Source organism: Nicotiana sylvestris, chromosome 5 (assembly GCF_000393655.2).
Source record: "Nicotiana sylvestris chromosome 5, ASM39365v2, whole genome shotgun sequence".
Lineage (NCBI taxonomy): Eukaryota > Viridiplantae > Streptophyta > Magnoliopsida > Solanales > Solanaceae > Nicotiana > Nicotiana sylvestris.
The window spans coordinates 180,922,309-180,945,186 of record NC_091061.1 but is presented as its reverse complement, the minus strand read 5'-3'; the positions used below and the strand labels follow the sequence as shown (position 1 = coordinate 180,945,186).

General features: G+C 32.7%; 1 protein-coding gene across 1 annotated transcript; it reads left to right on the top strand.

The window, feature by feature from the left end:
* Nucleotides 1-9,141: 9,141 nt before the first annotated feature.
* Nucleotides 9,142-11,079, top strand: LOC104211916 (uncharacterized). The gene is made up of 2 exons (XM_009761061.2): nucleotides 9,142-9,699; nucleotides 10,416-11,079. The coding sequence occupies exons 1-2, from the start codon at nucleotides 9,276-9,278 to the stop codon at nucleotides 10,925-10,927; spliced, it is 936 nt and encodes a 311-aa protein (XP_009759363.1). The 5' UTR covers nucleotides 9,142-9,275; the 3' UTR covers nucleotides 10,928-11,079.
* Nucleotides 11,080-22,878: the final 11,799 nt, after the last annotated feature.

The following is a 22,878-nucleotide window of genomic DNA, read 5'->3' as shown; positions in this document are numbered from 1 at the left end:
TTTCCATGACTGTTACTTAGGTTTGGCATTTTAGGGCTACAAAACTGGAATTCGCCATGTTTTTTAATTTTCTTGTGATAATGTCCACGTCATCATCATGAATTCGGCTACCGGCCTTGAATCGGCTAAAATTTTGAGGGCTCATCAGATATAACCTAATGGATAATTCTCGCTGCTTCTCCATGATCGTTTATCGTTTTTGGCATTTTAGGGCGATAAAACTGGAATTCAACATGATTTTCGATTTTTTTCGTATGCTAATGTCCACACCATCTTCATGAATTCACGCGACCGGCTCCGAGTTGCCTAAAATTTTGTGAGCCCATCAGAAACAACCAATGAACAATAGTCATTGCTTCTCATGTTAGTTACTCATTTTTTACCATTTTAGGGCCATAAAATAAGAATTCAGCAAGATTTTTGATTTTTTGTGTGTTACAATCCACGCCATCGTTCCTCGTATTTTTGAGTTTTAGGGCTATAAAACGGGAATTCAGCATGATTTTTGATTTTTCGTGTGCTAATGTTCACGCTATCTTCATGAATTACGGAGACCGGTCCTGAATCGCCTAAAATTTTGTGAGCCCATCAGAAATGATCTAATGAAAAATAGTCGTTACTTCTCCAAGATCGTTCCTCATTTTTTTGGCGTTTTAGAGCCATAAAAGAGGAATACAACACAATTTTCTGATTTTTCGTGTGCAAATTCCACGCCATCATAATGAATTCAGGCGACCGGCCCTGAATCGCCTAAAATTTTGTGGGCCCATCAGAAATGACCCAACGAACAATATTGCTTCTCCATGATCATTTCTCTTTTTTGGCGTTTTAGGTCCTTAAAACAGGAATTCAATATGATTTTTGATTTTGTCGTGTGCTAATGTCCGCGCCATCTTCAAGAATTCGAGCGACGGGCCCCGAATCGCCTAAAATTTTGTGGGCCGACAAAAATGACCTAATAAACAATAGCCATTGTGTTTCCCTCACCATTCCTCATTTCTTGGCGTTTTAGGGCCATAAAACCAGGAATTCAACACGATTTTCAATTTTTCGTGTGCTAATGTTCTCGCTATCTTCATGAATTTGGGCGACCGCCCTAAATCACCTAAAATTTGTGGGCCCATAAAAATGATCCAATGAACAATAATCATTACTTCTCAATGACCGTTCCTCATTTTTTGGCGTTTTAGGGCCATAAAATAGGAATTTAGTACGATCTGATTTTTTGTATGCTAATGTCCACGTTATCTTCATGAATTCGGACTTCCAGCCCCGAATCACTTAAAATATTGTGGGCCCATCAAAAACGACCTAAAGAACAATAGTCATTGCTTCTTCATGATCGTTTCTTATTTTTTGGCGTTTTAGGGCCATAATATAAGAATTTAGCACGATATCTATTTTTTCGAATTTTCTTGTGCTAATGTCCACATCATGTTCATCAATACGGGTGACCAATCGCATAATGAATAATAGTCATTGCTTCTCCATGATAGTTCCTCGATTTTTGAGATTTTAGGGCCATAAAACAAGAATTTGGCATGATTTTTGATTTTTCGTATGCTATTATTAATGCCATCTTCATTAATTTATGTGACCGACCTTGAATCGCCTAAAATTTAATGGACCAATAAGAAACAACCTAATGAATAATACTTATTGCTTTTCCATAAAAAATTTATTTTTTTGCGTTTTAGGACCACAAAATAGGAATTCAGCACTATTTCCGATTTTTCAAGTGCTAATATCCACTCCATCTTCATGGACCAGCCCCGAATCGTCTACAATTTATGGGCCTATTAGAAATGACCTAATAAACAATAGTCATTACTTCGCCATGATTGTTCCTCATTTTTTAGCATCTTAGGGCCATAAAATAAGACTTCGGCACGATTAAAGTCTACGTAATGTTCATGAATTCGGGCGACCGGCCTCGAATGTCCTAAAATCTTGTGGGCCTATCAGAAACAACGTAATGAATAATGGTCATTACTTCTCCATGACAGCTACTCGTTTTTTGGTGTTACAGGGCCATAAAACAAGAATTCAACACGATTTTCGATTTTTCGTGTGCTAATGTCCATGCCATCTTCATGAATTCGGGCAACAGGCCGAGTTGCCTAAAATTTTATGGACCCATCATAAAGGACAAATGAAATATAGTAATTTCTTCTCCATGACCGTTCCTCATATTTTGGTATTTTAGGGCCATAAAATAGGAATTCAACATAGTTTTCGATATTTTGTGTGCTAATGTCCATGCTGACTTCATGAATTAAGAGAACTGGCCCCGAGTCGCCTAAAATTTTGTGGATCCATCAGAAATGAACTAATGAAAAATAATCATTACTTCTCCATGACTGTTCCTCATTTTTTGGCATTTTAGGCCATAAAACAGGAATTCAGCACCATTTTCGATTTTTCGTATACTAATTTCCATGCCATCATGAATTTAGGGGACCGGCCATGAATTGCCTAAAAATTTATTGGCCCATTAGAAACGACCTAATGAACCATAGTCAATGCTTCTCCATGACCATTCGTCATTTTTGGCATTTTTCAATACATGATTTAATATCTAAATCTATTCCAAACGAGCTCAAATTTGAAACATAACCTCCAATTATCTTCAAAAATAAATCCCAATTATCAATTTATCAAAATAACAATAAATTTAACAAATTAATTTTGGAATTAAGAAGAAGAAGAAGAAGAAGAAGAAGAAGAAGAAGAAGAAGAAGAAGAAGAAGAAGAAGAAGAAACCTTGTGCAGTAGTAAAAAATAAAGTACCACAACAGCTCACTACTGTAAAACTCAATAAACTACCTTAATATATGTTATACCCCATATTTTTGTACATGGATGTACGCCAGAAATAAATTGATGAAAGCTCGGAAATGAGATGTTACATCCCGCATTTTCGGACGTTAAAGTTTTGTCATAAGTTTATCGACGCAAGTTCGGGAATGAGATTATTTTGAGGTTACAAACATTATGCTATTTCAAATAAGTAATGAGTAAATTCGTGAAGGTGGGAGGGTAAGCAAATCAAAAAAAATAACTTTCGTCGAAATTTGGTATTTTGGGATAAAATACGGCCCAAGCTAAAATATCTGGTATTTATGAACCAGTGTCATACAAGGTACCACATGACCATAATAGTAAGGTGTATAAAGTGTATTAAAAGTGAATAGTATTTTGAGTAAATTGAGATAATTCTTAATTATGTGAATATTTGGTTAATTATGAATTTTTGGTGGAAGATTAACCATGTAATTAAAGAAATGGGTGGATAAAATTTGGATAGTGCTTAAACCCACCAAAATGTGGTAGCAAGCCACTACACCAACCATATGACTCTTAGTCTTGGCTAAATAGGTGGCAGCCTAATTTGTTGTATACAAAACATTTATGCATCAAAAGGACTCCACCAACGTCCAAAAATGTAAGTGGAGTTTTGGGTTTTCTGCTTTGGTAAAAGTTGATTCAAATTTTCTATTTTACTTTCTTTGATATGGCTAGAACATTCTTGTTCATTAGACAACAAGTATTTAACCAAGTACTGTCATGGATGTGCTCTTAAAACCTATATTTTCTTGGTAAGAGAGAATCGCACAAATCATGTATCTCATAGAGGCAAATTACCTTCAGATTTCTTATGCTCATTATGCCTCTTTTTGTACATAAACTGTATGTGGTTCTTCCTTATAATCACCAGGAAGACACATCTTCATTTAAGTGGCGTGGAATAATTTGAAAGCTGAAATTATAGCCAAAGAGGATGCAACGGGATTTTACAATTCTAAGGGAGTACGGTGCAATCTTTCTCAAGAATATCATACTGATTTTTTCCCTACATTGATCCGTCGTTACATGTTTTCGCAATTGACATGTGTTGGGAGAATTGTCAAGCGAATCGACTCAGGTATGTTAAGGCTAAGCGCTTCTTTTATTTTGGCATGATCTCGTAATTACACGAGTTTGATAACGAGGCATAAAGAGAAATTCATATTCCTGAATTTATGTATATTTCCTAGTCTCGTAAGTTACAGTATTTTCCCTTATCAGGACTTCATATTCAATTGAGTATTGTCTTCTTCCAGTCAAGAGAACAAAGAGACTATATATACAGTATTACAGTATTTTCATTACCATTGAGTTATAATCGATGGGCAGGACCCTATTGGGCAACCTCTGATCAGATGGTAAGTTATATACAGAGCCTACTGTGGCCGAGCGCCTATGAGTGAGCCCAGTCGGTCGAGATACAGCGCCTAGTATGGCCGAGTGCCTATGAGCGAGCCTATTATGGCAGAGCATATATATATATATATATACCGAGCCTTATAAGGCCGGACAACTATTTTACTTATTATTGAGAGAATTGAGTCAGTATCAGCAGGTAAGCATATCTTCAGATTATCTTTGACTCCAAGTTACTTTCAGTTATTATATTATTAGTTCAGTTTCAACTTTCAGTATATTGTCTTACATACTCAGTACATTATTTCGTACTAACGTCCCTTTTTCTGGGGATGCTGCATTTTATGCGTGCAGGTTCAGACAGATAGATGGGTAAACCTCCTCATTAAGTGTAGCCCGAGTTCAGCTTGATCGGTAAGCTCTATGCCCTTCGGAGTTGTCGGGTCTAGAGCTTTATGTGCATCTTGTGTAGATATGTATATATGTTATGTGTAGGTCGAGGAGTCGTTCCGATCACAGTGTATCCACCAGTAGAGGCTTGTAGACATATCCTGTCAGTTAGTGCAGCATGTTGGGCTTGTAGGCCTTGTATGTATATTTGGTTGGTTTGTCAGCTGTAGTAATTATAACGGCCTTGTCGGGCCAGTTTTATATTGATATTTAGTCAGCATTCATAGTTGTCTTGCAATGTGGTCCATGTCCAAAATATGACATCATATGTTCAGAGTCCCTTAGTTAGTACGCAAGGATAGGTGAGGCACCGGGTGCCAGTCTCGTCCCTAGGTTCGGGGCGTGACAATATATTTATAAACACCATATAAATTTACCGTCACCTTTATTTTCACAAAGAAGGAGGAGGAGGAGGAGAAAAAAGCCTGAAATTGTCTGTACTTTGGGTACTAATTAAAAATAAATAAAATTTGGGTACACATTAAATGGGGAATCAAATAGGGCGCCCCGTAAAATTTTTACCATAAGATTGTCCAGAAAAAGATTGGACCACATGGTGATGGCCCAAACTTTTTATCAACTTAATGACACTCATTTCGTACATATTTTTTCCTATTTTTTTTATTCTTTCATGTCGAGCTTTCGAAAGCCATCGGAGAGGGAGAATGAACGATCGACTGCTAAAGATCTTGAATAAAGCGTTGATAGCTTTGCAGAGGAGAAAAACTTTGATTCTTGTGTTAGAATAATGGAAAATAACATTGTATAATCTCTCAGAATAATAATCGAAAAAATATATATTTTTTGTATATATGTATATTATATACAAAAAGTATATAAATTTTATATACCTTCGCGACTACCGAATATAAATAGTTTCGTCGCAGATTAAAAGTGATTTTCTCTCTATGAGTAAACTATATTCTTTAAGTAAAACCGATTCACATGAAATATGGTGTTAGCTTTTTATCGAGCTGGTCGCTTAAGTCTATAGGTTACCTTTTCTATCCATTTTTCTACAAGGTTTACTTGCACGCCAAGGCTTTAGATTGTTTAAATAGGCACCACATGATCATCAATATCTCGTGACAATAAATCTCTCATTGCAAGCTTATTGTAATGTTTACTATGTATTGTATTATTTTAGCCACATTATCATTTACATCAGGTCTATATTTTCTTAACGCACATAATAGTCCCCCCCCCCCCTTCCTCATGTAACTTTAATGATTTCTAAAATCAAATTTTTGAGTACATTTTGGACTTTAACCAGAAAAAACTACTAGGTTATGATCTACAAAAGCAGTACACTATTATTTTGTGGGATCTAACTTGCTGGTACAACAGCTGCTGGATGAAAAATATCCACCATAAAGCTAGATAATGTACATAAGCACCAAAATATTTTGTATTATATAATTATTATTTTTAAATGAAAAATTCATCGAAAAGGGAAAAGGGGCAGGAATACTATGCTACTGATGGAATTAGAGGTATGGAGGCAGATATTGGAGTCTAAAGGTTTCAAGTTGAGCAAGACCAAGACAGAATACTTGGAGTGTAAATTCAGTGGCGACACTCAAGGAGGGGAAGGAGAGGTGAGGTTGGACTCATAGTCCATCCCTAGGAGAGGAAGTTTTAAGTACCTTGGGTTTATTATTCAGAAGGATGGGGAGATTGATGAAGATGCCGCACATCGTATTGGGATAGGATGGATGAAATGGAGACTCATTTCCGGTATTTTGTGTGACAACAAGGTGCCACCGAAACTTAAAGATAAGTTCTACAGAGTTGTGGTCATACCAAAGATGTTGTATGGGGCTGGGTGTTGGCCAGTCAAGATCGTTCATGTCCAGAAGATGAAGGTAGCAGAGATGGGAATATTAAGATGGATGTGCGGGCACACCAGGTTAGATAGAATAAAAAAATGAGGTTATTCGCGACAAGGTACGTGTGGCTCCTATTGAGGACAAGATGTTGGAAGCGCGGCTTAGGTGGTTTGGTCATGTGAGGAGGAGCACAGATGCCCCGGTGAGGAGGTGTGAGAGGTTGACATAGTAGGGTCGACAGAGAGATAGAGGTAGGCCAAAGAAGAGACGGGGATATGTGATTAGACAAGACATGGCGCAACTTCAGCTGACCGAGGACATAACCCTTGATAGGAAGGTATGGAGGTCGAGGATTTGTTCGGAGTATATGTTTTTCTACTATATCACGAAACTATAAGTGGAGAAAGGAGCTTAGCTTTATCATGACTTGAGATTCAACGTATCTAGACGGAATTTCAAGTTCATTGAACTTGCCTCTCTATAATTAGGAAAAATAAAAAGGAAAGACAAAAGGGAGTCAATTGCTATCTCAGTACAAACATTACGGCTTCAAATTTCCGCATATGTGACAATACAATATAGGGGTTTTAGGCAAATACACTCGTGCATAATGAACTTAACGTTTTTTTGTTTTCCACCCGGTATGATATTTGTATTGGGGCCTCTGACTCAGAGGTGCAGCGAAAATAGAAACAATGGGTTCGACTGAAGTCAGGAACTTTAATCCAAATCATGTATTTGTCATACGAAATTCATTGAATATATATAAATTATTAATTTATAATCTAATAATTTAAAAGATTTAGAATTCTGAACCCATAAGCTTTAAATATTGGCTCCACCTCTACTCCAACTAGTTCGCATTCGCGTTGCATGAGTCCTATTATAAAGGGAAGCGCTTCCTAGCTACCAGGATTTCTTCCATATTCAAAAGGCAGTCCGGTGCATTAAGCTCTCGCTATGTGCGGGATTCGGGGAAGGGCTGAACCACAAGGATCTATTGTACGCAGTCTTATCCTACATTTCTTCTATATCCAAAGCTAAAAAGTTCGAGACAACTAATTAAGGAAGGAGGGATCATATTCACTCCATCAAAACCAAGGTGCTAATGAAATTAACTCGTATAATGCTTGAAACGATTTCTAAGAATAGTGGGCAATAATGGAGACATTTTTATGTTACCAAATGACTACTACTTTTAACTTAATTATTCTTTTCAAATTATTTCCATGATATCATCAGATTGTTGTAATTAAGAAAACACAAACGATTAACATTTTCCACTTGGTCCCTTTAAGTCATAGCCATCTCAATCTTAAAACAATAGGTGATCAATAGTGAAAACATATTTGTATACCTATGGTGTCATTTTGACCACTCGTGAATTCTGAACAAGTCAAAAATATACTAATTTTACAGGATATACATACTTTGTAACAAAAGCAAAAAAGTTGATTCACGTGATGATTGTGAGTAAAAAATAATAGTAATTAATAAATACAAAATAGTAAAGTAAAGCGGAAAAAATGGAATTTATTTTTATCATGTCCGACCCATGATATAATAATTATTTTATTGATTTTCGATTTATAAAAGTAAGTTACTCCTACTATTTGCACAATTGATTAAGGTACAAATATCAACAAGTTGGTGTAGGTAATTTTTTTTTTTTTAATCTTATGTATCAACAAACAAGTATTAGATTCATGCTTCGACTAATTAAGATCAGGTGGTTCAGAAATATAATATTTACATCAAAACTTTGTAAATATATTCTAAGTTAATCGATATCTAAGAATTCTAAGCCAGGTTTTTAATAACCACATTCTTATGTAATTATTAAAATACTTTTGAAATTGTTATATATAAGTGTACGATAAGGTACAAATAAGTTAAAAGGCAATATTAGCTGTTCTATTCACAAATATTAATTAATTAATGAAATAAAAAATTGTACTGTGATTTTGTTAGCTGAGAAATAGTATTTTGAAAAGGTGCGTAAATTTTTATCATAAACACCAAGTTTAAACTTTTATTTAAATGTTAATTTCTTTTGGGAAATGACATTGTATAGCCGCTCTCAAAATAATAGATTAAAAATATATATTTTTTGTATATATATACATTAAGTATGTTATATATAAAAATTGGATCTTTACACAAATAACCGGTCATATTCATTGTTTACTATTTCTAGCCATTTATATAAATTATACATTGATTATACATGATTATACACATATAACACATAAATTATGCATGTATTATGCTTCAACCGGCTATTTTTAGTTTAAGCGATTAGGTGGGCGGCTATTTGGGTTAATTCTTCTATAAAAATTATACAAAATTTATACACTTTTGTCGATACCAAATGTAAATAGTTTCTGGCGCGAGTTAAAAAGTGATACTATTAACCAACTATTTTTACCTTATTATTGGATAATCCCTTAAATTATCATTTAGCGAAGCAAAAGAACTTAATCTTATATCATGTCTACATACATTGAATCATAAACTTTAACCCAAATTACCGTAAAAATACGAACTTATTCGAATACTACACAGAACCCAAAAATTATACTTATCGTTACCAAATTACTTATATATATCTACACGATTCATAATCATCATAATGTCTTCATCTTTACTTTCAAAAAACTCCATTAATGGTTAGTGGTTTCTTCTCTGTGAACATTTTTTCTCCATTATAGCGACATAACTGAATCATCATAAATATTTGATTTCATCTTTAAATTCAATCATTTAAGAAAAAAAATATTTGATTAGAAAAAAATGGCGAGATTCGTGCCGGTGAAGTTTAAGAGAGTAGCGGCGGCGTTTGATGAGGTGGCAAAAGCAAGGCTCTGCGAAAGCAGCGGCAGCGAATACTCTCCGGCGGCAGCGGCAGCGGCGAGCTTGACGGATTTATCGGGACTCGTGAATTCGTTTTTAGAAAGAGGCGAAGAAGAGATAATTATTAGTGATGAGAATGAGAAATTAGAAGAGATTAATGGAAATGGTGAGAATTGTTTTGATGAGTTGGAGATTAAGGAAAAATTGATGAATTTGTTAGGTATTGAAGAAAATTCAAGTGATGATTTGAATAAAAGTATTAGTGTTGCTGTGGAAAATGTATTGCTTGAAGAGAATGACCGGAGTTCGCCGGAGTTTAAACGGCGGTTGATGACTCGATTACGTGATCGAGGTTTTGATGCTGGTAAACACTTTTTTTATTTAAAAAAAATACTGTACTTCCTCTGTTTCAATTAAACTGTGTTAAATTTGACTAATATTTTTAAATATTTTTTGTTATCATATTGACACGAGAAAAATTGCGACTTATAATACTTTTCGTATAATTTTGGAATATTTAAATTTTAATTTTAAAATACTAAGTTGAACATTATTTAATTTAGTTTTAAAATTTAGTTAAATTGACTCTCGATAAGTGAAATGTTTCATTTAAATTGAAATTGGGGAATAATTATTTTGCATAATATTAATGACCTGAAAATAAGGCAAATACATACTAAAACAAGTTAAAATACAATAGAAAAGATAATTGCATGTATAATTATTTATATTTATAATAAGTCGATTTGCTATGGTTTCTGTTGATGGTACTGATATATTGTCTCTCTTTGTCTCGTTCATTTTCTTGAGCCGAAGATTTATCGGAAACAACCTCTATTCCATCGGAGTAGGGGTAAGGTCTGCGTACACACTAATACCCCCCCCTCCCCGATCCATCACCTGTGAGATTTTACTGGATTGTTGTTGTTGTTGTTGTAATAAGTGGACATGGTGACATGAAAAATAGAGATTATCTATTATAACATAGTAAAATAAATACCGTAAAAATTATATAGTCGGTGTATATAAATTAAATCTTTTATCTTATAGTAATTGTTTTCTTGTAATTCAATCTTACAGGTCTCTGCAAATCAAAGTGGGAAAAATCTGGAAATCGTACATCAGGAAGTTACGAGTACATCGACATTAATATGGCCAATAATCGCTACATAATCGAGATTTCATTAGCCGAAGAATTCGAAATAGCTCGACCAACGGCATGTTACACGTCATTACTCGAAATTTATCCTCAAATATTTGTGGGAAAAATAGAAGAATTGAAGCAAATAGTGAAAATAATGAGTAGAGCCATGAAAAAATCTATGAAAAAAATGGATATTTATGTTCCACCATGGAGAAGACTTGCTTATATGCAAGCTAAATGGTTTGGATCTTATAAGAGAACAATTAATGAGTTTAAATCAAATGATAATTATCAGAAGAATAGTTTTAATTATTCTTCTAATTATTCAAAGAAGAGAGCTGTTGGATTTGTGCCAATGCCAACAATTTCTTTCTATTGCAGAGAGAATATTATTGGTTCTAATAAGGGCATTAAAATTGGAAATTTGGCTGCAGCTTTGAATGGATGATATTTATGAAGAATATAAGTTTTGTTTCATTTTTTATAATTAGAAAGCCATTCTTGTGTAGTAATTTAAGTTGGTTTTAGTTTGCTATTTTTTCTATTTTGTAATTAGTTAGGAAAGTTGCAATGTTGTTTAGTGGAGAAAAAATTTACTATATTCCAAGTTGCAAATGAGGGTTTTAATTCTTGATCTCATTCTTTAATCCCTCTCTAGTAAGTAATTAGTATGTTGCAAAGCAATTTGTATATAAGTTATGTACTTATGATCAAGTAATGGAGAATATTCAATACTATGCATTTATCTATTTGTGACACATATTTACCTTTCAAGATGAACATATATACCGTCAAACTTATCCGTAACAATTTCGTTTGTTCCGATACTTTTTTGTTACTATAGTGAATTGCTGTTATAGAGAAAATATTTTATAACGTAACATAAAAATCGATTCCAAGAAGAACTTGGCATTTATAGTGAATGGTTGTTATATAGAGATATTATAAGGAGGTATGACTGTATTATTGAGTCGGCAAAAAACAAATTAATCTTTTAAATCTTTTTCATATGAGCATATCATTTACTACGATCCTAAACTATAAAGCATGTGAAATTCACACACACACATATATACATACATACATACATACATACATATAGTATATATATATATATATATATATACATACATATAGTATATATATATATATATATATATATATACTATATGTATGTATGTATGTATATATATGTATTTCACATGCTTTATAGTTTATGATATATATATATATATATATATCTCAGAGGATGAGTTAATCAGGAAAATCATTTTTTCCCTGTGAATTTGCTTAAATTTTAAGTCACGCTAATAGATTAGTCTATTAATAAAATATTAATAAGTCTTTAATATAATTTTAGTATATGCTGATCTATAAAATAGGTCAAGACCAAGGGAGGAAGCATCTTGCTTAACTGTATAATTACATTCTCTGGATATTCTGGTTTTAGAACTTCCAGTCTAAAGTGCCGAAATTTTTATTCTTTTTAGAAATAAAGTATATATATATATATATATATATATATATATATATGGTGATTTTGTTGATTTTGGTGAAATAGCGTATGCTTGTAGTAAATCCAACTATCTACAAATCTTGACTATTTGACTGATATTTCACCAATTTCTCATATGCGTCGTACGTAGTAGACTATTTAAAAATAAGTAAAGTAAGCTTAGTTAAAATCTGAGGGCACGTTGGGTACGAGGGATAAGAAATAATTAATATCGGGACTAAATTTAAGAAGAGTTTATCTCATGTTTGGTTGGTAGAAAACTACATTATAATTAATCCTGGGACTAGTTATTCCGGGACTGTAATGTTTTTTATCCCTATAAAAATGTGAAATAACTAATACCGAGATAATTAAAACCGTCTGTTTTTTGCCACTATAAGCAGAATTCTATTTAATCATCTCCTTAATCTAGAGTTGCATAAATTGATGTACAGTTGATTCTTGTACAATGAACGTAAGAAGTACTTATACTAATAATTTATAGGGCGGAGCTATCCTTGTCTAAAGGAGTCGATTGATATTTCTTCGCCAGATGTTTACACTGTGCAAGTAAATTAATATTTTTATGCATATATATTAGATATTAAATTTTCTAGCTTTTCGAGTATTATTTCTTTATATTTTGACTGTTTTTAGCGAAAATTTCGGATCCACCACTATTAATATGGGCAATCAGATAGTTCTGGTTCTTATCTTCATCCTCTGGGAACTGGGAAACTTTCAAAATAACATAACTAGAGTCAAATATACGTTTGGTCATATACTGGGGCAAATCTACTTTAGCCCAAGCGGTGTCACGTGACTATCGTTTGGACGAAAAATTTTATAAGTATGTGTAATTAAAATCCAACAGAAAAAATGATGTGTAGCTCGACTGGACAGGCGCTTTAATTTTCATAAAGATCTCACACGTTCAAATACCGTGGCTTCAACTTTTGTTTTAAATTCTTTGTGCCTCATTTTTGTAATTGTATACGGTCGAAATCGGATTCGTATATTGTATGATCAGTCGAGACCAAAACGTGATGGGTCGGAGCTCGACCCCGGATTATATCGAACTCAGGCGCGAAGTTAAATCGTTGAGCTCATGACTGCGAGACCGAACGAGATCGAGGGAACTTTGTCGAGCCAAATAATGGAAGGCCGAAATATCCGCGATCAGTTGAAGATCACGGCAGAAATCTCGACACGTATCAAGGAGAAGCCGATTAATTAACAAATCATTAGATTTTTTACCTTTTATAGAACTGTATCAAGAGTGGGGTTCCCCTACTATATAAAGGGAGATCTGATCATTTGTAAAACACATTGCAACACGCATCAAAGAAGCAATATACTGATCATTTCTAGTTTTGTTATCTTGTTAACCATGTTCTACCATCGATCGAGACATTTCTTGACTCGAGGGTGATCAACCTTCAAGGCTAAGATTGTTCAATTTGTTTGGTTTGCATTTATTTCACTGTCATTAATTTCAGTATTAATCTATTTTCTCAACGTGTATCAAGTTATATCACGTATCCTTAACACCGTGTATAAATTCAATTGTTATCCGATTTTGAGAGTAAATTGTAATAAAAAATATGTTGTGGTTCATTGTTTTAAATTCTTTGTGCCTCATTTTTGTAATAGAAAATGCGTTTAGGTTTGAACCATGGACCTCTTAAGCATTAAAATTATCAATGGATCAACAATCACATTTGCATATTTTATGCAATAATAAATTATCTGTCTAGTATTATAAGTTGTTCGGTTATTTTTTTCTTTGTTTCTTCTTTCTCAATATTGAAATTGATTTAAGAACAATTTGCAAAATCGAGCGAATATTGAATTTTTGTGTGATTACTTGATGTTCTACATATACAAAGTATTTAGCAATGTTTCCAATGAGGTTATGTTGAATACATTTCAAAAAATTAAAATTGATATCAATATACTTGAGTTGTGTTTTATAAAAATAGTTCGAATTTTTTTTTAATATGCTATTATAATAAATTATTATTTGATTATTATTTAAAATCGTGACACCGCTTATAAAAAATCATACATACGCCACTGGTCATACACGCGATGAACTATTCGGCACAAATTAAATAATAAGGGAAGTGATGAATGAGTGTTTGATTCAATACAATTCCTAGAAGCCTAAGCCATTGAGGTAGGGGTGACAAACGGGCGGGTCGTGTTGAATATGATCGGGTCGAACGACAAATAACCCCCTAAATTGATTTTCATCTAAACATCTTTGACCAATAATTGATATTGTAAAATGTAAACGACTCATATGTTGCATTTTTCAAGTTTAGAATATGTTAATGATTGAGTTAGGTAGATAAAAGGAGAGATTAATCTGACTGATTGAACAAATAATATTTAGATTGATATTATTTTGTGGTCACTTTGATACTACGAATAGAGAAAACTGATCTTGTATTTGAGGCTTTAAGCATCAAGTTCAAAAATTTTTAAGTATTTCCTGTCCGAGGAGAAGCGTCAATGCACCGGTGAGGAGGTATGAGCGGTTGGACGTGGTAGGTACAAGAAAAGGTAGAGGGAGACTTAAGAAATATTGGAGAGATGTGATCAGGCAGGACATGGCACGGTTGCATATTTCCGAGGACATGACCCTTGATAGGAAGGCCTGGAGGTCAAGTATTAGGGTTGTAGGATCGGGGTAGTAAAGCTCTCATTACTTCATTTCGGGGGTGAGGCGGGGTTGGATTAGGGTTGGTCGTAGATGGTTTGCAGTTTATGTTGCACCCACACTATTCTTGATGTTTGTCTTAGCCTCGGGCCTTAGATTATGGTTACTGTTATTGTATGTCATTCGTCTTTCAGTTTTTATGTTTATGTTACTATTACGGTTTCTATTGGAGTTTCTAATGAATTCTCTCCTCTTTTACTTTATTTTCGTCTTTCTGAGCCGAGGGTCTATCAGAAACAGCCTCTCTGCCCCTATCGGAGCAGGGGTAAGATCTGCGTACACATTACCCTCTTCAGACCCTACTATATGGAATTTTACTGTGTAGTTGTTGTTGTTGTTGCTGCTAGGTGCGTTACATTTGATTGAGGAGAGAACTTGAGCTCTTTTTTCATGGATTATATTTGGGTTAATTCTTCATTATATTTCCTATCATTGGGCATCAAATCAATGCTTTTATCTATCTATATTATATTAAAAGCACGAAGGTTCTTAGCGAAATATCGCCGCCTTTTTTACCCTTTAAAAGCAAATTTGACACTAGACAAAATAGTCATTAAATTATTTTCCTAAAAGTTAGGAATTTAAAACCACCGGAATGATCCAAAGTCTGATCAACAGTAATTTCTTTTTTCTTTTGTTAAATTTTATTTTATAACTCAATCGCATATGAAGAATATTTTAAAAAGTTTATTTTATCCATTAAAAATAGATTTCACATTAGATAAATTAATATTTAACTTCTTTTTTTTTGATATTTAGGATCACAAAATAAGGAAGCTTTTATGTCATAAATCATTACCTTATTTGAATGATTCAAATTAAATATAATTCAATTATAATAAATTATATAAAAATTAAAAATAAAATTCAGTTAAAAAATCAAGACTTTTGGTCATTATATTTAATCATTGGGTAGAAAAGCAGTAACTTTGAATAGTTCAAAAGGGTTTGTTTCTTGTAGCCCGTTTGGTCAAGCTTCTTTTTGGCCAAAAATATTTCTTCTTTTTTTTGCCAAAAATACTTTTGGCCAAAAATTGAGGTGTTTGGTCAAGTTTTTAGAAGGAAAAAAAAAGTGCATTTGAGGAAAAGCAGAAGTAATTTTGGAGAAACAGAAAAAAATAACTTCTCTCCAAAAGCATTTTTTTAAGAAACACTTTTCAGAAAAATACACTTAGAAGCAATTTTTTAAAGCTTGACCAAACACTAATTGCTGTCCAGAAGTGTTTTTCAAATTAATTAGCCAAACACAAATTGCTTCTCACTAAAAGTACTTTTGAGAAAAGCACTTTTGAAAAAAAAAATAATTTTCAAAATAAGCTGATCTTTTGCATCTTGGCTAAACGAGCTACCTCTCTTCCTATATTTTTTATGTTGAAAGTGGTTAAAAATATTCTTACATCCATTTTTTTTTGTCTTTTTATTTTATTTTATTAGAATAAATGAAATCATTTTTGGATTAAAAGATATAGCAATAAACTTAATTAATGCAAATATATGAAATATACAACATATTAATTAGTTGTATTGTCTATCTAATTATGATTTGACTCTTTTATTTATAATTATACAGAAACTAATAAATATTCTACTTGAGTTGAAAAATACACCTATGATTAAAAAAACAACCCTCCTTTGAAGTAGTTGTCTTAATTTACTAAAACCTTGTTTCATTAATTCGAGTAATTTTTCCTACACCAGCCAAATATTACATAATTTTATTTGTATATAGTCTTGATGCATATTTAAAACAAACTTTTATTATTTCAAATATAATTTTAAAATACGCTATTTTAAAATATATATATATATTGATAGATATGAAGTACACGCGCATAATTTAAAACTAATAGAAATAAAAGCAAATTCATGTTTTCGAAAAAGTCAAATTGCACATTCCCATTTTACAAGAGTTCATAGGGATACTTATGCCTTCTCCAAATCAAACTATATATAGCATGTTATGGAATAAAAGCAATTTAGTAAAACATAAACAAGAAATAAAAGTAATTTAGTAAAACATGAACAAGAAATAGAGATAGAGAGAAGGAAGAGATTTTCTTCTTCAATTGTGTGTATTTTCCTATCTATTACAAGGCCTTTATATAGGCATGAAAAGTGAAGAAAATATGTCATGGAATATGTCATTGAACATAGAAAATATGTCATTGAATATGTCATTAACCATTTGAGAGAAAGATCATGGAGGAAGAGTAGACATCCACCATATTTTGACTTTTATCATAACACTCCCCCTTGGATGTCCATAAATAATGTGTCTCGTTAAAACCTTATTAGGAAAAAACCCTATGGGAAAAAATCCTAATGAAGGAAAAAGAGTACACATATTTAGAAATATACCTTTTGGTTGCCTCGTTAAAAACCTTGCAGGGAAAACCCAATGGGATAAAACCTTGTAAGGGAAAAAGAGTACAACGCGTATTAACTCCCCCTGATGAGATCATTAGTTCACATCGTTGAGCCTTCGTATCCCAATCTTATACACTAATTTCTTGAAGGTTGACGCTGATAGATATTTGGTGAACAAATCAGTCATATTATCACTTGAACGGATCCGTTGCACATTAATATCACCATTCTTTTGAAGATCATGTGTGAACAATAATTTAGGTGAAATGTGCTTTGTCCTAACTCCTTTATGAATCCTCCCTTTAATTGGGCTATGCATGTTGTATTTTCTTCATACAAAACTGTGGGTAGTTTATCACACTTCAAACCACATTTGTCTCGAATAAGATGTATAGTAGACCTCAACCATACACATTCTCGACTTGCTTCATGAATAGCAATTATCTCAGCATGATTAGAAGAAGTAGCCACGATTGATTGCTTAGTCGATCGCCAAGATATGACAGTGCCACACATGTAAACACATAACATGTTTGAGATCAAGCCTTGTGTGTGTCAGATAAATACTCCACATCGACATAACCAACAAGATCGGTATTGCAATCATTGCCATAAAATAAGCCCACATCGGTAATCCCCCTTAGATAACGCAATATGTGCTTGATTTCATTCCGATTTCTCCTTGAGCGGAGCTATATCTTGCTAAGACATTAACTGAAAAAGTTATATCATGCCTTGTAGTGTTAGCAAGATATATTAGCGCAACAATTGCATTAAGATATGGTACTTTAGGACCAAGAAGCTCTTCATTATTTTCATAAGGTCGGAGTGGATCTTTATTTATATCGAGTAATCTCACAAACATCGGGGTACTTAGTGGATGTGCTTTATCCACATAGAAGCTCTTTAAAATCTTTTCAGTGTATGCTGATTGAAGGACAAAAATTCCATCTTTCATATATTCAATTTGTAGACCAAGACAAAATTTTGTCTTTCCAAGATCTTTCATTTCAAATTCTTTCTTTAAACAGTCTACTGCTTTAGGAAGCTCTCCGGGAGTTCTAATGATATTTGAATCATCAACATACATGGCGATTATAACAAATTCAAATCCATATCCTTTTATAAGGACACAAGGACAAATTGAATTATTCTTATACCCTTCTTTCAACAAGTATTCTCTCGGGCGATTATACCACATGGGCCCTGATTGTTTCAATCCGTATAAGGATTTTTGAAGCTTATTTAATAAATTTCTTGGAAACCTTAATATGCTCCAAGACAATTTAAATCTTTCAATGATATCCACAATACGCATATCAAGTTTTTCATATATTGCCAGACTAAAACCTGAAGTGACTATATCCACTATAAGAGAACATGTCTCCATATAATCAATATGAGGATATTTACTAATTTTCTTGTGCCACAAGTCGTCTTTATGTCTATCGACTTGAACCTTTCGCACAAGAACACATTTATACCTCAATTGACTTTATACTTTCAGGTGTTGGACTATCCGTCCAACTTCACATTTTTCAAGTGAAGTCAATTTCATTGCGTATTTTTTATTTGGCCAATCTTTTATCCGTCCAAATTTCATGACAGATTTGATCTCAAGATCCTCGTCAATATTAATCATATTGAGCGCTACATTATATTAACAATATCGTCGACAATCATTTTATGTCGGTTCCATTATTACCCAATAAAGACATAACTTATTGAGATCTCTTTATTTCATTATTTTCAGGTACCTGAGCCTCTCCCATGAGGTCTTATGAAGTGTTATGTCGTGGTGCTCTTCTAGGGCACTTGCCTCCTTATTATGACCATTTTGAATATTTGCCCCTCTCCTTCTTCAAGGAGTTTTATCTTTGGAACCGATTGGTCTGTTACACTTCATGCGTGCCATAGACTCTGTCCCTCATGGACTTTATTCTATTTGGAGCATTAGCAGCTGAAATATGACATTTAGCTTTGGGTCAGCAAATGCGTCTGGCAATAATTTGTAAATGAATTATCACTTGAACTTCAAGTTTATATTTTCTTGTACGAGGATCTATATGTATTCATAATAATTCATTTCACGTATCACTTTCTCAGCTGCCCATTTTCTCCCCCTAATGTTGGGATCACCAACACATTTCCCAACCATCTTTGGGAACTCATCTTTGTGCATTTTGGTGGCATAATTAAATCATATAGCACATCCATATTTCTATATAGAAATTATTTGGTTCCTGACCCTGAACCGATTGTGATAGGGAGAAATTTTTATAACTTGGCTAGATGCGTACAAGTGCTGCTGTATATTAAATAATAAATCTCATACCAAATTTCGTTTTTGGGAGTTTTGTTCTCATAACCAATGATTTAGCTATAATTGGAGGCATACAATTTCTGCTAAACCAACTTGGATTTAAACCAGTATTATTAAGATAAATCATCATAATTTATATTCTGGAATTGTGCTCTAATAATTTGAGCAAGCAATCTTGCAAAAACCAAACTGCAAGTTGATAACAAATGCACATGTGACCATAAAATAGATGCATCTATTAAAATCATATAATAGTAAACGGTTCACATGGCAGGTGACTGGGCCCATATATATATCACTTTTTATTCCTTCCAGAAATCAAAGGATTCAATCCTAACCTTTAACTGGTATATCATGAGAATAAGCAGCACAAGAGAATTCTTGAAGAATATTCTATTCTTCAATACGTGTCAATGTAATTCTTAATTAATTTTTCGCATCATAATTGAACCGATATGGTCAACCGGTCATGCCAATTAATATTTATTTTAGTAAATCTCTAGTTTACTTGTGGCATATGATTCCAGCATCATGCTTATATTTGTGTAGTACAAATAGAAAGAAGATCGGGTAACCTTTCATATTTACCCGGTATGATTATAGAAATATGAAGATATTCAATCTTCCTTTCATTTATAGTCTCAATATGCCAATCACTTTGACTTATATATTTGAAACTCAAAAAGTTTCTTTTGAGACTTTACAATATCAATGTCATGAATAAGTTTATTCATCCGGGTAGTAACAAATTAGTTTTTCCGGAGTTCTTAACAACTTTTGTACTACAAGATCTTTTATCATACCATTCATATGGTAAATGTCTCCTTCACGGAGAAAATTATATCATAATAAATTGTCATGGTCAAAATCATCATAAGCAAAATTATTTCTTGCTTTAATTTTGCCTTTAATAACTTTTATAAGGCATGACAAAATAATATTTGGAATAACTTTATAAGGCATGACTTTTATAAGGCATGACAAAATAATATTTTATCACATATTGTCACATTCAACTTTAGGAATGGGTTTGCATTCTCAATGCTTATCACAAGTCACATTCTCTTCAAGGAATGGATCATAATCAGTGCTTTATTATTTTCATATCAATTTAATGGAAAGCATTGCCTTCACATTTTGAAGGACTATTTTGAGAACGCTTATTGTTCTCCTTTTATAATCATAGTGATTATTATTATTATTTTGATATTTGGAACGCCCACGTTCATTGTTCAACCACTTGTCTTCATTGAAACTTATTATGCACTGCTATCACATTCACTTCAAGAATGGAGCAAATCAAGTGGGACATTTTTCATGCCTTTTCATGAAAAATATATTATTTTTCTTTAGTCATCATTATATCATCAATATGGTACATTGAGACTCAAACCCAATGTCTTACCAATATAAAGGCATGTTAGGCCATAATAAATTGGGACTCAAACCCAACTCTTATCATTATGGAGCATCAGGACTTGATCCCGATGTTTTATCCCCAATCAATGGCATAATAGGCTAAACAATATTGAGATTCATTCTCAAGCCTTAATTTCAATCACATGCCAAGAAAGTTATACACAACTAATTTGCAACTTAGCAAATCAAATTTGCTTTCTTAAATAAGTGTACAAATCTCAAATCAGCGTAGAGCTTTATTAATTATTTGTAGCATCTATATGAAATACAATCGTTTGTAGTCAGAATATTTCTTCTAAATTCTATTAGAGTTTAAAAGGATCATAAAATCATTGTCATAATATTTATTGAGTCTCTCTCAAAAATATTGTTGTTTTCGGGGTATACCCTACCTATTGGATTTGATTTAACGCCATGACTTTCGTTCACTCAATTCAACCAAACAATTAGTGAATAAATTTATCAAAAGTACACCATATAGGTAACAACACATATATAGTACTAATACATAAATTCAGCATTTATATTACCTAAAAAGTGACATTATAGGTAACAACTTACCAGTTGTAGCTTGTGCATCATTCATATAAAATACTTAAAAATGGTAAGTCAGTAGCAAGCATTAAGTAGGTCATGGATACTCAAAAATACCTCTTCCAGTAGTCATACTAATCATTGTTTGCTTTCAAATGATACGACCATAAATTATGAAGTATACTTTCTCAATAGCTTTTGAAGTAATTAATCAACCTAGATAAAGATGTGAAGTATTTCTTGTTTTCTTCAAGATGATTTATGCTTTTAATCAGTATGACCAATTTTATTTTATTTTTTATTCCTTTTTTTGGGTACTATATGCAAGTGTAAAAATCCAAAAGAAAAAAAATATTCATCCAAGTGAAAGAAAATGTTAAAAACGGCAGTACAGATTGAAGATAGTTAACACATAAATATGCATAAGACAATTTATATAAAATATCCTTGGTTACCATGACATGCATCATATCAACAATTAACTGCTACTATGATTTTAACATATAGAACTTCAAAAATTTTATTCCATTCATGTGATATAAAAGATGTAATATTAATATGTGCTTATGCAATACATGTGTAGTACGAAGTTGTGTGCATATGATATTTTAAAGAAATGACAAGTATAAGATAATCATACCTTCTTACATTTCATTACTTACCATATATAGTTTCTCTTTACATTTAACCATGTGATGATATGTATGACTTCTAATTGTAATCTTTCTGGACGTAGGAAAATTTTTGTAGATATATATATATATATATATATATAATTGGTTAAAGACTCGTGCTGATAACGTGTTATGGAATAAAAGCAATTTAGTAAAACATGAACAAGAAATAAAAGCAATTTAGTAAAACATGAACAAGAAATAGAGATAGAGAAAAGCAAGAGATTTTCTTCTTCAATTGTGTGTATTTTTCTATCTATTACAAGGCCTTTATATAGGCATGAAAAGTGAAGAAAATATGTCATTGAACATAGAAAATATGTCATTGAATATGTCATTAACCATTTGAGAGAAAGATCATGGAGGAAGAGTAGATATCCACCATATTTTGATTTTTATCATAACATAGCAAACTTTATAGCCTGCCAAGCTTTTTTTTTTGCCAAGCTATTCTTTTTGCCAAAAGTGTTTTTTCGCCAAAAATTAAGGGGTTTGGCCAAACTTTTTAGAAGGATAAAAGGTGCTTTCGAGAAGCAGAAGCAGTTTTTGAGAGACAACTCCTCGCCAAAAGCACTTTTTTGAGAAGCACTTTGAGAAAAATACACTTAAAAGCAATTTCAGCTTGGCCAAACACTAATTACTGTTCTAAAGTACTTTTCAAATTAATTAGTCAAACACAAATCGATTCTCACCAAAAGTACTTTTTTGAAAATTACTTTTGAAAAAAACGCTTATCAAAATAAGCAGATTTTAGAAGCTTGACCAAACAAACTATTAGACGGACAAAGGGGGGCACCTACCACATGAACAATAGTCTAATTCTAATAGTGAATGTAAAGTCCCAAATCCCAATACAGCCTAC